Raw genomic sequence first — 13,811 nt, forward strand, 5'->3', positions numbered from 1 at the left:
TAATTTCGCTTTAATAATTGGGACCATAGCTATATATCTAAAATTCATAATCATCCATCAACACCAACTTTTACGTCTCTTGGTAAGTAGTGGTCACATTCCTCGAGAGAAATTGAAGCTCAAGATCTGATTTTAATCTGTGTGATAGGACGAGATTGTTTGTCCTGGTTGTGAAAGAGAAAGAAAGTTGAAGAGAAAACAGGAGAGGGGAATCTCTTTGCAAGAGTTTGAATTTCCACAGTCGGTGGTTTTGGCACTGTTTCAATTGGCAATCTTTGACCTTGGCTTCATAAGGGGACCATTGTATCAAAGCTGGTGCTACAGGGAAAAAGAAAACAGCCCATGCTGCTACTCTAGTGGTTGCATCATCACTGAAAGGCCCTATGCACACACACTTTCTTTCTCATTCTATTATTTTACACCCATTTTTTTTGTTTTCTTCTTAATAAATAGCAGAAATATAATATATATATCCCATGGGGCTGCTGCAAGTTAATTGGTTCATGACTTGTTTGTTCTTATCTTGTGGTGTCAAACAGAGGAGCCTAGAAAAGGGGAGGGTGAGATTTAAGTAGAGATTCTGCATATTGATTTCTCAGAAGTGGTTGCATATTAGAAATAATTGAGATTGATAACCTCAGTGCTTAACAGAGCAATATCGTGAACCAACCAGCAAAGGGACATAATCTATTAAAAGGGAGGGACCAATCCGAGTGCATGAGACGAAAATCATATAGTGGCCCCGTTATCTTAACATAAAGTCACATTTCATTGTCACTTCGCTCACAACAAAGGGGAGAAATAAATGAAATGGAGATTCACTGGCTTCTAGGCATGTGGTAGGGTCATTGAAAAAAAACTAATTGAACACAGAAAGATCAAAATTTCTAATAATATTACCACGTTTCCCATCACAGCCGACGTGGGATCGGTTTTTACTGTTCATAATTTCCACCCGCAGCATGGCATACAGTGTCAGATTCCTAGGCCAGCTTCATAAGGTCACATTATTTTCCAGTACAAAGGCACAGATATAGGAAGAGTAGAGCTATTTTACTGGGGCCTATATGCGTTGGAGGTACTATATGGATTTTCTACCTTTTGGGTGAAGTGAGTTTTTTGTCACTTAAACAGCAAATTGCAGATAACGGGTATGTGTATCTGATTGTACTCCTCTCATGCATGTTCATCATGTATTTTCTACCTTTTGGGTGAAGTGAGTTTTTTGTCACTTAAACAGCAAATTGCAGATAACGGGTATGTGTATCTGATTGTACTCCTCTCATGCATGTTCATCATGTATTTTCTGTACTATGTCCTTTCAACTTGAGTGGTTCATTTTCTTCATAAAATCCGACCATTGCATTCATGTATTTATATTTAGTACGGTAACTAACTAAATGCTACTAGATGAACTTTGAGCAAGAGATTTACAGGGTGGTAAAGATTTAGAGGTAAAGAAAAGAGTATGTTGGTCGTTGCATACACAGAATATTTTCACAGGGAAAAAGATCAACAAAAATGTAGGAGAGGGAGCACCAAGTAGCATTTGTTGTGGAGTCAATTTGTGGGAGGCCTGACTTTTAATGTAAAGAAGACGGTAATCATGAAAGTATCATTAGTTGTGACTTCAGCAAATCAGGATTAACTTTAGTTTATTTTTTTGCTTTTTGATAGGACAGCACTATCGTTTTTATGGAAGCATGGTAATGCCATAATTGTTGAGGAAGAGTGATGAGTGATGACCTCTTTCGTCTTTCTCATCTCTCTCTCTCTCTCTCTCTCTCTCTCACTATCTACGCAAAATAGACACTATAGTACACACATGCACACAAGGCCAACTGGCAATATTGATTCATTCGCATAAAGATAAAATAAGAAGGCGAAACGATTGAGCATAAGGATACAAGGAGTTTAAAATTATAGTGAGAATCATTTGTTCTCCCCCCCCCCCCCGCGGGTCTTTTTTTTTTTTTTGGGTATGTTGATGAGTTTTCTTTTTCTTTTTTATTTATTTTCTTCTAGAGTTTCCCTCCTCTACATATACTGAGAGGAATATCATTACAAAGCACCAAAGGAGAGAGAAGAAAGGGAGGAAAGCAGAGCAGCTCTAGCTCTGAGCTCTTTTTGCATGATCGCCCATGGTTGATTAGTGAGAATCTGAAAAGAAATACTCGTCTAGTTGAATGGATATATCAGCTCCACAATACAATAGTGCGAGTGAATCTGGTTGGACCCATTACTTGGACCAATCCGCTGCTTCTGGAAATTATTTCCATATGAGTGGTGGAGTTGTAGAGGACGAAGAAGATTTGTCCATGGTCTCTGATGCTTCTTCTGGGCCTCCAATCTACCATGATGATGATGAATGCTGCTATGAAAATTGGTATCCCAATCATTCCTCTTCCCAACACACCAAGAACTCCAAAGAGAAGAAGAAGAAGACCGTGAAAGAATCTAGCATGCATCAACAGGCTTCACACCTTGATGATGACACTGCTAGCTCCCCTGTTTTTAGCTGTTCCAAGGCAAGTCAATGGACTGATTTTCTTTAATCATTGACTTAATATGCTTTTAAAAAAAAAATCATTTGCAACAGATTAAAATCGTGCTTAATACAGTCTTCTTCTTATTATTATGGAACAGAAGAAAGCCAATTTCCCAAGAAATGGAGTGGTGGAGGATGCATTGGAATTCTCTCAAGGTTTTTCTGCAACAAGAATGAAGGTAGCACATGCAGTTCCATTATTGATCTCTTGGTTTCATTATGTCTATAACCATTGACCCACTTTCGGAGTTTATAATGTTGAGGTAAATTTGTCGGTGTTTCAGCAGGTAAAGCCCAAAATCCAGAAGCATTTTAGTTTCTTTGAGCGCTCTCTTGCTGGAAAACAAGCTTCAGGAGAACCAGGTGATTTCACTGACATATAGTCCTCCGGTATTTAATATAAAACCTAATTGTTGAGTTAATTTTGGTCTTAAATATAAAACATATTTATCATATTTATAAATTTTTTCTAAATTACTTTAGGGACACTCCATCAATCATAATCAAATAGAAGAGAGAGAGAGGATATTAAGGAAGATGATTATAGTATTTTAAGAAAAATATGTCATATATCTTATAATTAATTAACTTACCTAATTTCTTTAATCTAATCAAATTAATTAAATATGTCTTATATTAAAAACTGGATGAGTACTATTTTTCTTACCTCTACAAGCAAGGCCTCAAGACAATGAACTTAGCAAGTAACTGTTTTGTTGGGGTTTATGTATCTTCCTTTTCAGGTGGATTTAGTGAAGGAAAAAGGAAATGAGTTTTTTTCTTCTGGGATTTTTCTCTGCTGCTGCGTTGCTGTCAAAAGACATTCTAGAGGACGTCAAAGGAGAAGCCATTCAACGTCAAAAGAAACTCTTTCATTACTCTTTTCCCCTTTTTTTCCCTACCCCAAAGAAAATAAAATATTTAGTTTGGCGTAGTAGAGTCCTTTGATGCTGCTACTGCAGTCGGGGAAAAAAAAGATTAAAACCCCAAATGAGGATTTCATCTTCAATTTCTCTGTTGTCATTAAGTGTCAAGTTCGTTCTTTTAGCCATTAAGTTCATCCCATAATTCTCTAAAATCACAACTGAATCGACAAAACATGGAAGATTCGAACCAAGAAGCTTTTTGCAAATGTATTATTTTTGTGAGACAGGAAGGTCACCACGAAGCATATGAGAGAAACCCAAAAGCCGAAGGGCTTATGGAAAAGAAGTGGCCCACTTTATTAAGTGACACCAAGTGCCAGCCTAGCTCACAAGTGCTCTGGGATGGTAAATTTGGTAAGGAGAAGCTTGGAGATAGATAATGAAACCAACACAAAAGCTTCATTTTCAGCCAAAAAGTGCAACCCCACCACCATCTGATAGCAACCCACACACAATTTGATCCATTCGTGACACTGCTTCAATTATTAGTTTTGTTTTTGGTTGCAACTGTATATCCAACTAAAATCTTTATTGCGAGTGTTTTCTTATTGGTCTTCGTTTGGATCTATAAGCAAAGAACTTGAATAATAAACGGACAGTGAATCCTATTTTCTTGTTCCTTTTAAACTGTATCTGTAGATTTAGATATGATTAAGGATCTTATGGTTTTTTCACGAGGTTGCATTCAGAGGTAAGAAATGAATTATACTTTGAACACTATACCGTTAATTTAGTTCATGTGGGCTCCCTTCAATTTGTATTTCAGACCAAGGCCTTGCTTTGGTAGTGAAGAAGTAAAAAGAAAAAAACAAAGAGAAATAGTAGGACTCCGTCTCTTATTATAAAATCCTTTTAATTAAATTGTACGGTTTAAAAAAACAGTTAAAATTAGTTAAAAGTAATTAATATGTAACAAATGTAAATAGGTAGATGTGAGAGAGTAATAATGAGATAAATGAAGAAAGAGAATGTATTAAATGTATTAAACTAAGGGGTAAAATAAGTAACAATATATTAAATGTTCAGACAAACTCAAAAAGAATATTATAAAGAGAGATAAACCTATTCAAAAAATTGGATCTTATAATAAGAGACGGAGAGAGTACATGACAGAGAATAGAAATGGACAGAAAAAGGAAATGGGCTATCTCTTGCTTTATTTGCTATATATGAATAAAAGCAAGAAACATTAATTTTCTTTATTTGTTTTTGTTAAAAACAATTACGATCCTTCTATATTCAAGGCAAAGTCATGCGTTGACGATTCTATATTTTTAAAATTTAACAACGAAAACCTTTTGATTTTTACTTTTGTGTAGATAGTCCTCCTCTAATCAATTATTCTAACATTTCAGAAATCTGAGCATGAAATGTTAGAAACAAGTCAAACTGTCTTCCGCCCATTGGATTTGTGCACTATGCATTTAACCAAATGGTCAGAGGCTCGAAATGTTCGAAACATAGAAGCTTTGAACCAGTTGTGCGTAAATAACTACTAAAATCTAGGTTAATAGCAATTTTAAATGTCTTAAATTTTAAACTATATACGAGTAATTTATATGTATTTATTTACTGAAATTTATATTTTCTTACTATTCATATATAAATAATTTTTTTGGTTAAATTTGTACAGGTTTCAAATGCTATTCACCGTCTATTATTTGAGTGAAAATTACCGACCGTTAAATTATTGCAATATTTAAGATAAATTGTGGTTTTAAAAATGACATTCACACATCATGGCCATTATGTACGGACAACCAACGATGTACACGTGACGTCATGTCATTGTCAATTCAATACTCCATTCCGGTTCAAAAAAAAAAAAGGAAAAACACCCCATCCCCATCCTTCCATTTTTCTTTCTAGCTCATGTTTTTGACGTTAAAATTCATTTAATTTTTATTTTGATTATAAATATAAAATTTTAATCTTTTTTATCTCTCATACTTATTTATTTTTTTAAAAAAATAATTTTATGATAATAGTAATTCTAATTAATACACTTTATTAGTAATAATATTTAAAAATATATTTATTATAAATAACTAACTTAACTAGTTTTTTAATCTATTCAAATTAGTTAATTAATTCTTATATTAAAATCAGAAATAGTATTCAAATATAAAATAATTAAAAGAAACATGCCCCCATACATCTTCACCTTTTCTTTTCCTTTCATTTCCTTCCTACTAACAAGCCATCAACGGCATTACGCGGCACAAGTTCCTTCGGATTAAGTATGCCAGTGTTCTTACGATATTCAGGGTCTTCTGACACCATGCATCTTTCAGCGATGAAAATAGGAGGCTCAAGAATTTTAACAAAAGGGTAAGTCAAAAATTTACATGCACATTAAATCGTCAAAGTCGTAGATTAAAAGAATTATGAGCTACAGCTATTACTGATGGGGCAAAATTAAATTATAAGGATACATAAGAAATACATAATATTGGAACCCAGCAATGGAGAAAAAGGAAAAAAAACTGAAACAAAACAAAGGGAATTTTATCCCCACTTTGCATCTCTCTCCAGCTGAGACCACGTCCTATGACGGAAGATGTTATGTGCCAAAAATATGTCTGTGGACTGGTTGGGCTTCTAAACTTTTAACCACTTCTAACCACGGCTTGTCTAAGAATAAGACGGAACTTTTCGAAAGATGGGCTAAAAATAAAACAGGATCCCTGAATTCCAAAATTTCAAAATTCTTCCTATGCCTGTGTTTCCTCTTGAGATAATTTTGTAAATTTTTGGCCATTGAGTCTTGAGCATAGAATAGATCACCATCATCTTGCTCCACTGGCAATCCAAAGTCGATCAAACACATTGCCCTGAAAATAGAATTAAGTTTGTTTCAAACATCGGGTATACGGAAGCCAAAAATCTATAAACATATATTTAACTTTTAAATTATGTTCTAATTTCAAGCCAGTCACTCTAACTATCATAAATTTGAAAGCAAACGCTCCCAACGTTCATAATCTGTGCTTTGTAGCAAAGAAACCTATGAACTGAACTCCCATAACTGTGCTGAGCTTTCATCATAAGAAACTACAGAAAAAATAATAGTTGTAGATAAGTATAATGTCGTTACCAAATTAAAAGAAATTCTAAAACATCCAATTTGTCAGAAATATCAATGTAAGCATGTGAGCTTGGGACAATTTTTTTTTTTAAAAAAAAAAGTCCTTTGGCGTAACCTAGAAAAGCCATTTATTTTGGCATCTACAATGTATATTCATTCAGTCTTTTGTTACGCTGATATATCATTTTACCTAAAACACATCTGCATTATACATGTGCCCATCCTAAAAATTTACAAATGGAAAACATAAATGAACAATTAATACATCAGTTTTCCGTTAAAAAATGCAGTGACTAATTATTGTGAAAAATCGATTGATTATCATTTAAAAAAATTAGTTTTCCAATACTCCAAACACAATTGTACGACACATTTTACTCCTCATTCAATTTGGTAATTTCATCAACCTTTATCAAACAACAGAGGTGCATACCTGGCACTGTAAACAACAACGGAAGATGAAGTTGCAGAGGGAGGGAATGAAAGCCCAATAACTTCACCAGGAAATTCTTGGAATCTCTTTGGAAGAACAAATGAGTGCCTCATTGACCATTCTCCCAACTGCTTGGCCTCTACATCCAACGCATACACTTGATTTGAGGAAGTTGTAACTATAAGTACGTTGCTGTTCTGGGGAGAAAATCCACCAGCAGTAACAGAGGCGCCATCTAATCTAGAAATGAACCAGTGCTGCCTGGGGAAAAAAAAATTGAATTCCCAATCATTATGTGAATCTCAGAAAAGTCAAACGCAAGCATTTCCATATCCCAGTTCCCAAAAAGCAAAAATTTAAAAAAAAATGATAATGGACCAACATGCACGTGAATCCTGAACATGTGTTTTGTTCGCTTTCTTAAGCAAGATGACCTAGCCAATTACAATGATGTGACTACAAGAACAAATTTACTGATTCAAGGTTTAAAAGGCAAAATCATTAGATATTTAGTGGACAAAGTAATAAACCTTAATATCTCGAGATTGAATACATATACATCTCCAAAGCAATTCACAGCTGCCAGCCACTGCCCATCAGAGCTGGCAAACATCCTTGTTATGGGAGGTTCAGTCGGAGGTAACCCCTCATCTTGCATCTCACGGGATGGTGTAAAGACATGCACTAGTCCTGAGCCGCCCACGTCCACAATCTGTAACATTCAACAGGTAAAACTCTTTCAATAACCCACACGCTCATGTAGATACATAGTAGTCTAAATAGTAACCACATGCAAAAAGTCCACTCAAAAATATATTAGAAGCTTATTCTACAACCCCGCTAATTTGGCTTCATAAACATATATAGACACATATATGTCAACACTGTTCCCCGTGACGGAGGGTCCAGACTAGCAATTGATAAATGATAAATTGGATAACAAAAATAAATGTAAATTTTACTTCTGAACATCAACTCAGGTCCAGCACAGTACACAAAAATCTACAGTTCCTTAAAGTATCCCATTTTAGTATTTGGTGTTCAACCAAAAAGTGGGGTCTGATCTTGTAAACACTATATCAGCCACTCAACAGAAAATGGGATCAACATCAATAAGAAACCACTCTCTGAAGTGTAAGAGTTGCCACACTTTAAAGAAAGTTATGATTGAGTTTCAAAAGGACAGAATTTTAAGAGATAAGGTTTTGTGCTAGCTTACATATATCCTTCGATCATGCCCAGCTACTATCAACCGAGAAGAATCATGAGTAAAAATCATAGAATGAGCAAATGGTAGTCTACCAGGGAGTTGCCTTTTCCTAACACTCCATGTACTCCCCCCAATTTCAGGGCTCTTCAACTCAAATAGACTAGGCTTCACGTGATCAGAGTATGCAAACAGCACGCCTGAATCAGAAATAGCGCTGCAAATTATTTTCCGAGATGATTTGCTCTTGACTCGAGCAAGCAGATCACTTTTTGCAAAGCCACCAGAAGTGGGACGTGTAACGTCAGGGAAGATGCCTTTTTTGGGTTGTACAGAAAGAATATCTAAACAATGAGAAGACTGGACTAAAAGAATTGCTGATTGATTGGAGGCTGTTTTTGGCACTAGTTGAATGGGGACTCTCTGTGGTGCAGGGCAGATATCATGTGGAGAGAATTTAGTGAACTCTTTTACAGCATACGCAAAGAGCTTTGTGTCATCACCTGCGGATATCAGCATGGGAACACCCAAATGGGCCCATTTACGGTAACTAAAATCAATGGGTTTTTCCTGACGACGAGCTCTTTTAATCTTCTCATCTGGCAAGGGATCTGTCAAAAATCAGCATAGAAATATGTAAAGAATCAGCAAACAAAACTGAAACCAACATTTTTTTTTGGCATGCATAACAATGCATTGGTATAAACTGTCTCGAAAGAGAGTAAGATTTAAATCCATGGACAAACCTTCTCGACAAATTGGTACTGCCACAGTCAAGGCCCTGACATCATGTGTATGAGCCCTCACATAATCAACGTAAGTCCATCTCTTTATTACTGCTGGCGACTCAACACTATTGGATGACAACGACTCACTGGAGAGCTTATACAGGATAATCTTCATGATGGAATAAGTTAAACATGTATTATTATAATGTCACATGTTCCGAAAACTCAATATTAGATAACAGGACACCATAGGGAATAGAGGGATGGCAGCAGATTATAAATAAAAAGAAAATTAAAAAATATGAGATTATATGTATTCATGCATAAGAGGATAAGGATAACATCAAAATTCTTGAGACAATAAATATCCATCTCCTATCCACAAATATTACTTGTATTATTGTTATAGACATAACAGGATAAAACATCTGAAAGCTCTTGAGATCAGAAATCTCTAAAATATGCTTCATTCATGGAATATAGGAAGAGACTGTCAGATATAAAACAAAATACCGGCATCGGGTAAAATTTTGTAATGCAAGGAAGGGTGGAAAAAGGAAGAAAAGCAAGATAAAGAATAGACCCTTCATATTCAACTTAGCTCAAAAGAATGGGGGGTGACAGCAGCCAAATTATTTACTAATCAGTCATAGAGACTTTACTACCATCTTATGGACTACTTAAGCCCCAAAGCATAAGCTGTTAGGAGCTTTATTGATAAATATATCATCACTAACAGCGAACATTGTCTGGGATTTAAAGTTGGCAACAGGATAATCAGGTGAGCTGGGGTTGGCTATGAATAATTGAAAATTGCAAAAAAGGGTATTTGGATATAGGATCCCGTAATATTTAACATCGAGAGTTCTATTAGGTTTCCAGCATTCATATTTGAGGAGCAAAAAGATTTTTATTCTTGGTTGCCTTAATATGCCTCAGTCGTTAAGAAAATTGCCCTCGATTATAGTCATTGTTTGGGCAAATTATCACTTAATTTTGTTTAGTTAATTTCCCATGTGTGCTATCCTATCCTTGATCAGATACCCCTGCCAATGCTTTTGATCACTGAATCTATAAAAGGGTTTAATTACTTCAAACTCAAAGGGACTCTGACCATCTGATATGACAATACACCAGCTACAAAAACTCTTCTATGTTTAGCCAATATCTTTGGTCTTCACTGCCCTACATTTTTATCAAAAGCGTAAATAACTAACAGCTAATAGTTTGCATAACATTGACTTGATACAGGATATAAGCATCAATAAACTGTTTTTTCAGAATAATAGTAATGAATATTACTTGGTTAAGTTTCATAACAAAGATCAAAATATGCAACTCCATACCTTGCCATCAGAGCCAGCAGAGAACACCCTGTTATGAGTTGGAGCTGCAGCGAGCGCATTTACATCTCCCTTGTGCAATGAATGTGCCTGTGAGAGAGTTCCTTGTTGGCCGTCCCAAAACTGGACGCTACCACTGCTGTCTGCACTAACCAGGGTCCCACACCTAAAGAACAAACGATCGGACAAAAAAAAGTTTGCACATAAGCAGATAGCGGGATACTAAAGTTAACAATGTACTAATGGTCAGAATACTATGTATTCATATTAGATATTCAGTCCAAGAGATGTCTTCAGCGTTACCTTAAGGACAGTAACGACCAAATACAAAGTTCAGGTCCACTGCCCAGACCTCCAAGCCCAGCTGTAATCCTATAGATTTCACGACCCAATGCAGCATCCCAGCATCGTATCAAGCTGTGAGGGAAAAAACATGGTGGTAAAGAATTGAAAACATATTTTACCAACTAGTGCTGAAAATCAAAGCGCCAGATGATCATGCTACTTCGTCTACTTCAGTGTTTGCAGAATGGTTCACCCATACACATGTATTAGCAGAAACATAGATGCGGACACTGTCCTAGAACTTTCACGAGATCATTAGCCATCAACACGTACCCATCACTACTTCCAGAATATATGAAATTTGCGTTGGTACTCCAAGTCACACTCAAAACTCGTCCTGAAACAAAATGGAACTCACTTAATAGAAACTTAGCAGAATTGATAGAGAATCTGCAGCAAGCCTCATAACTCAGGAGAAGAAATCTCACCACTGACCCGAGGCAACGATTTTGTACACATGAACTCATCTGTGTCTGAGATGGCATATATTTGCACACATCCATCGTCACAACCAATTGCTACACGTGGATATTCGACTACCTTAAGAGAATTAGATGGCTCAGAATCTTCTTCGCTGTCACTAGTTTCATGCTCATCACGACCATTGTCTTTGTCATAAGTCAAATATCCATTCCCCATGTGATCAGGCTCTGCATTAGTATTAACTAAGTCGCTTTTAGATGGTGCCAGTGCCATTTGCCAGATTGAGACGCCAATTGAACATAGCACAGTCTGCAAAAGCATTATCAGATTAGTCATAAAGTGACGTATTAACTATAACCAGTGCATCGACTAGGCTTTTGGAAAACATTCTTTAGGTTACAAAATGAAGCATACAACGACAATTTAAATAGATCTGACGCCTCGGGGCAAACATTTCACTCTCCTAAGATTTTCTTTTAAGTCCCGGAAATACTTCAAATTTGTGAACCAAGAAACTGCATCAAGATGCCACGAACTTTAAGTTTTAACTTAATTAACTACCACAACGAGACAAGAAGTATACACGCGGTTTTTCAAGCTTACCGTCGAGTTGGTTTTTTTTTTTTGGGGGGGGGGGTCATCAGACCGTGAGGGCCAAATGCAAAATTATAAAAGCCAAACGATATATAGCTGGTAGAATGTCAAAGAAAAGCATCTATCGCACCTTCTGGGACAAGTGAGAAAGATCCCACTTACAAACTGAACCATCGATGTTAGATGAGAATAATCGACCGAATGCCATTTCCTGTGAACCCCCGTGGCACCAAATAAGTGAGGATACTCTTACATTGGGATCTCCATGAATAGTCTGCAAGTGCCAAGCTAAATGTATCAGGAACTTGTAGGAACTGAACTAATAACAGTAATCGAATTAAACAACTCCTGAGCTAATAAAAATAATCCAAGACTAGGAAGAAGCTGCTTTACCAACTGACGGTGCCAGCCGACACAACCGGGGGAGACAAGCCAAATCTCCAAGGAGCCATCTTCGCGGGCAGCGGCGACCTGCGAACCATCGACGCTGGTGGCTAGAGATACTACCGGAGAAGGCTTCCAATCTATTAAATTTGAACTGATTCTATGAAGTTCAACCATTCTATTACAGTAGTCGAATCACTATCAAGAGAGCTGCAACACTTTCCTTGTATGTTCGTTGCGTGGGTTTGTATGTTCGCTCCGGAGTTTCGAGCTTCTAGAATACGGAAGAACTGGGGAGGGCATCAGAAGTGAAATGAAGGCGACTCAGTGATGAAGAAGTTAGGTTTGGCAGGCAGGGTTTAAGCGCGGCTGTGCATTGAGTGGAGGCTCTCATTCGGGTTTTTGAGCGGGCATTTGGGTCGGATGTTCCCTCGTTTTTTTTTTTTGGGTGACTTTTTGGTTTTTTAAATATTTTTTGGGATTTTTAAACCCATTTTAATTAGTTAATTATTATTAAGTATTATATTTTAAAGGTTAATTACACCACTATTATTAAGTAGCATATTTTAAAGGTTAAATACACCACTATGTTTGATTATTTAATTTATAACTTTTGAAATCAAAATGCAATCAAAGTATTTTTGAAAGATTAGTTCTAAATTTTAATTTTTTTCAGTCTTCTCTGTGTCCATAATTATTAATCAATGTCTCCCGCACAATCCATGAGCATTTTCAAAATTCTGTCTATTTTAAGTAGGTAGTGGATATTATTTAACAAAACACATGTACGAGTATGATGTATCTGGTAAAAAATATTGATATAAAAAGACCAAAAAGAAAAACACAAGAATATATGCATCAAAGTTAAATTCAGGTAAATAGTTACTCTGAAATTATTTAAGTTTTTTTAAATTATTGCCCAACAATTTGCGAATCTATCCTAAAAAGAACCAAGAGCACAAATCAAATAAAACTAAATTAACAGGAACATTCTCTCTCACATACACGTTTTTTTGGGGTAAGACACATACACATATTTTCACACACGCTCATATAAAATGCCGGAGAATATTCACACACGTATAGATATATCAATATTAATTTGGCCAGAAAATGTATATACTCTTTCTGACGTAAGACCTAATTGTGAATTGTGAGGCAATCTATCCCACGTAAAAATCTATCTATCTACTTTAACTATAAAATCTTGTAATACCCGATGATGTAGAAATGGGTTAGGTTAGGCAATTACATGGCCGTCCAATTAATACTTAATACTATGAAACCCATAGTAGACAATATTAAGAAAAAAAACACAAATGGAGTTTCACAAACAAATTATTTACAGAATTTCTTAACATTATAGGGAGAATAACATTATAGGCAGTTTTACTGAAAATTTTTATGTAAAATCAGTATTTTCGTAAAACTGTCAACATTATTAGATACTTAAATCTTTTATTTTACTGTCCAATTCATATGCAAGAAAAATCATATTTCCAAAAATAAATAACAAAAGATGAATTTTCTTTACAGTAGAAGGGGGAAGAATACAATAAAACATTTCTCGGCAGTTTAATATGTGCCATCCTATGCATGGTACCGGGGAGAAGGATGCAGTCTTGCACATAATTTCGTCTGTGACATTTCCATTACTATCACCAATGACCAAATATGGGAATGTAAGATTGTTGGGGCCTAAAAGAATATTTCCCATCTTGTCGTTAAACAGCCATGTTGTTGCCCGAATCTGTGCAGTCCAAAGTTTCGTGTAGAGGCCCAGTCCACATGG

At 35.8% G+C, this 13,811-nt stretch overlaps 2 protein-coding genes across 4 annotated transcripts; one reads left to right on the forward strand and one right to left on the reverse strand.

The window, feature by feature from the left end:
- The first annotated feature begins 1,441 nt into the window (after positions 1–1,441).
- LOC114761620 (uncharacterized) lies at positions 1,442–3,469 on the forward strand. 2 transcript variants are annotated; one of them, XM_028951037.1, is made up of 5 exons: positions 1,442–1,600; positions 2,026–2,528; positions 2,647–2,727; positions 2,833–2,911; positions 3,292–3,469. In XM_028951037.1, the coding sequence occupies exons 2-5, from the start codon at positions 2,187–2,189 to the stop codon at positions 3,318–3,320; spliced, it is 531 nt and encodes a 176-aa protein (XP_028806870.1). In that variant the 5' UTR covers positions 1,442–1,600; positions 2,026–2,186; the 3' UTR covers positions 3,321–3,469. The 2 variants fall into 2 exon arrangements, with proteins under 2 accessions (XP_028806870.1, XP_028806871.1); XM_028951038.1 differs by having other exon boundaries at positions 2,836–2,911.
- Positions 3,470–5,792: 2,323 nt separating this feature from the next.
- LOC114761614 (WD repeat-containing protein PCN) lies at positions 5,793–12,345 on the reverse strand. Of its 2 annotated transcripts, none has more exons than XM_028951026.1 (11): positions 12,029–12,344; positions 11,766–11,909; positions 11,047–11,350; positions 10,892–10,955; positions 10,577–10,690; positions 10,277–10,439; positions 8,949–9,099; positions 8,215–8,813; positions 7,526–7,707; positions 6,996–7,256; positions 5,793–6,308 (listed from the first exon to the last, which is right to left on the reverse strand). In XM_028951026.1, the coding sequence occupies exons 1-11, from the start codon at positions 12,194–12,196 to the stop codon at positions 6,038–6,040; spliced, it is 2,421 nt and encodes an 806-aa protein (XP_028806859.1). In that variant the 5' UTR covers positions 12,197–12,344; the 3' UTR covers positions 5,793–6,037. The 2 variants fall into 2 exon arrangements, with proteins under 2 accessions (XP_028806859.1, XP_028806860.1); XM_028951027.1 differs by lacking the exon at positions 5,793–6,308 and adding an exon at positions 6,449–6,528 and having other exon boundaries at positions 12,029–12,345.
- Between the last annotated feature and the right edge of the window lie 1,466 nt (positions 12,346–13,811).

This window comes from Neltuma alba, unplaced genomic scaffold (assembly GCF_004799145.2).
Source record: "Neltuma alba isolate B1F8T4 unplaced genomic scaffold, ASM479914v2 tig00011128_pilon, whole genome shotgun sequence".
Classification (NCBI taxonomy): domain Eukaryota; kingdom Viridiplantae; phylum Streptophyta; class Magnoliopsida; order Fabales; family Fabaceae; genus Neltuma; species Neltuma alba.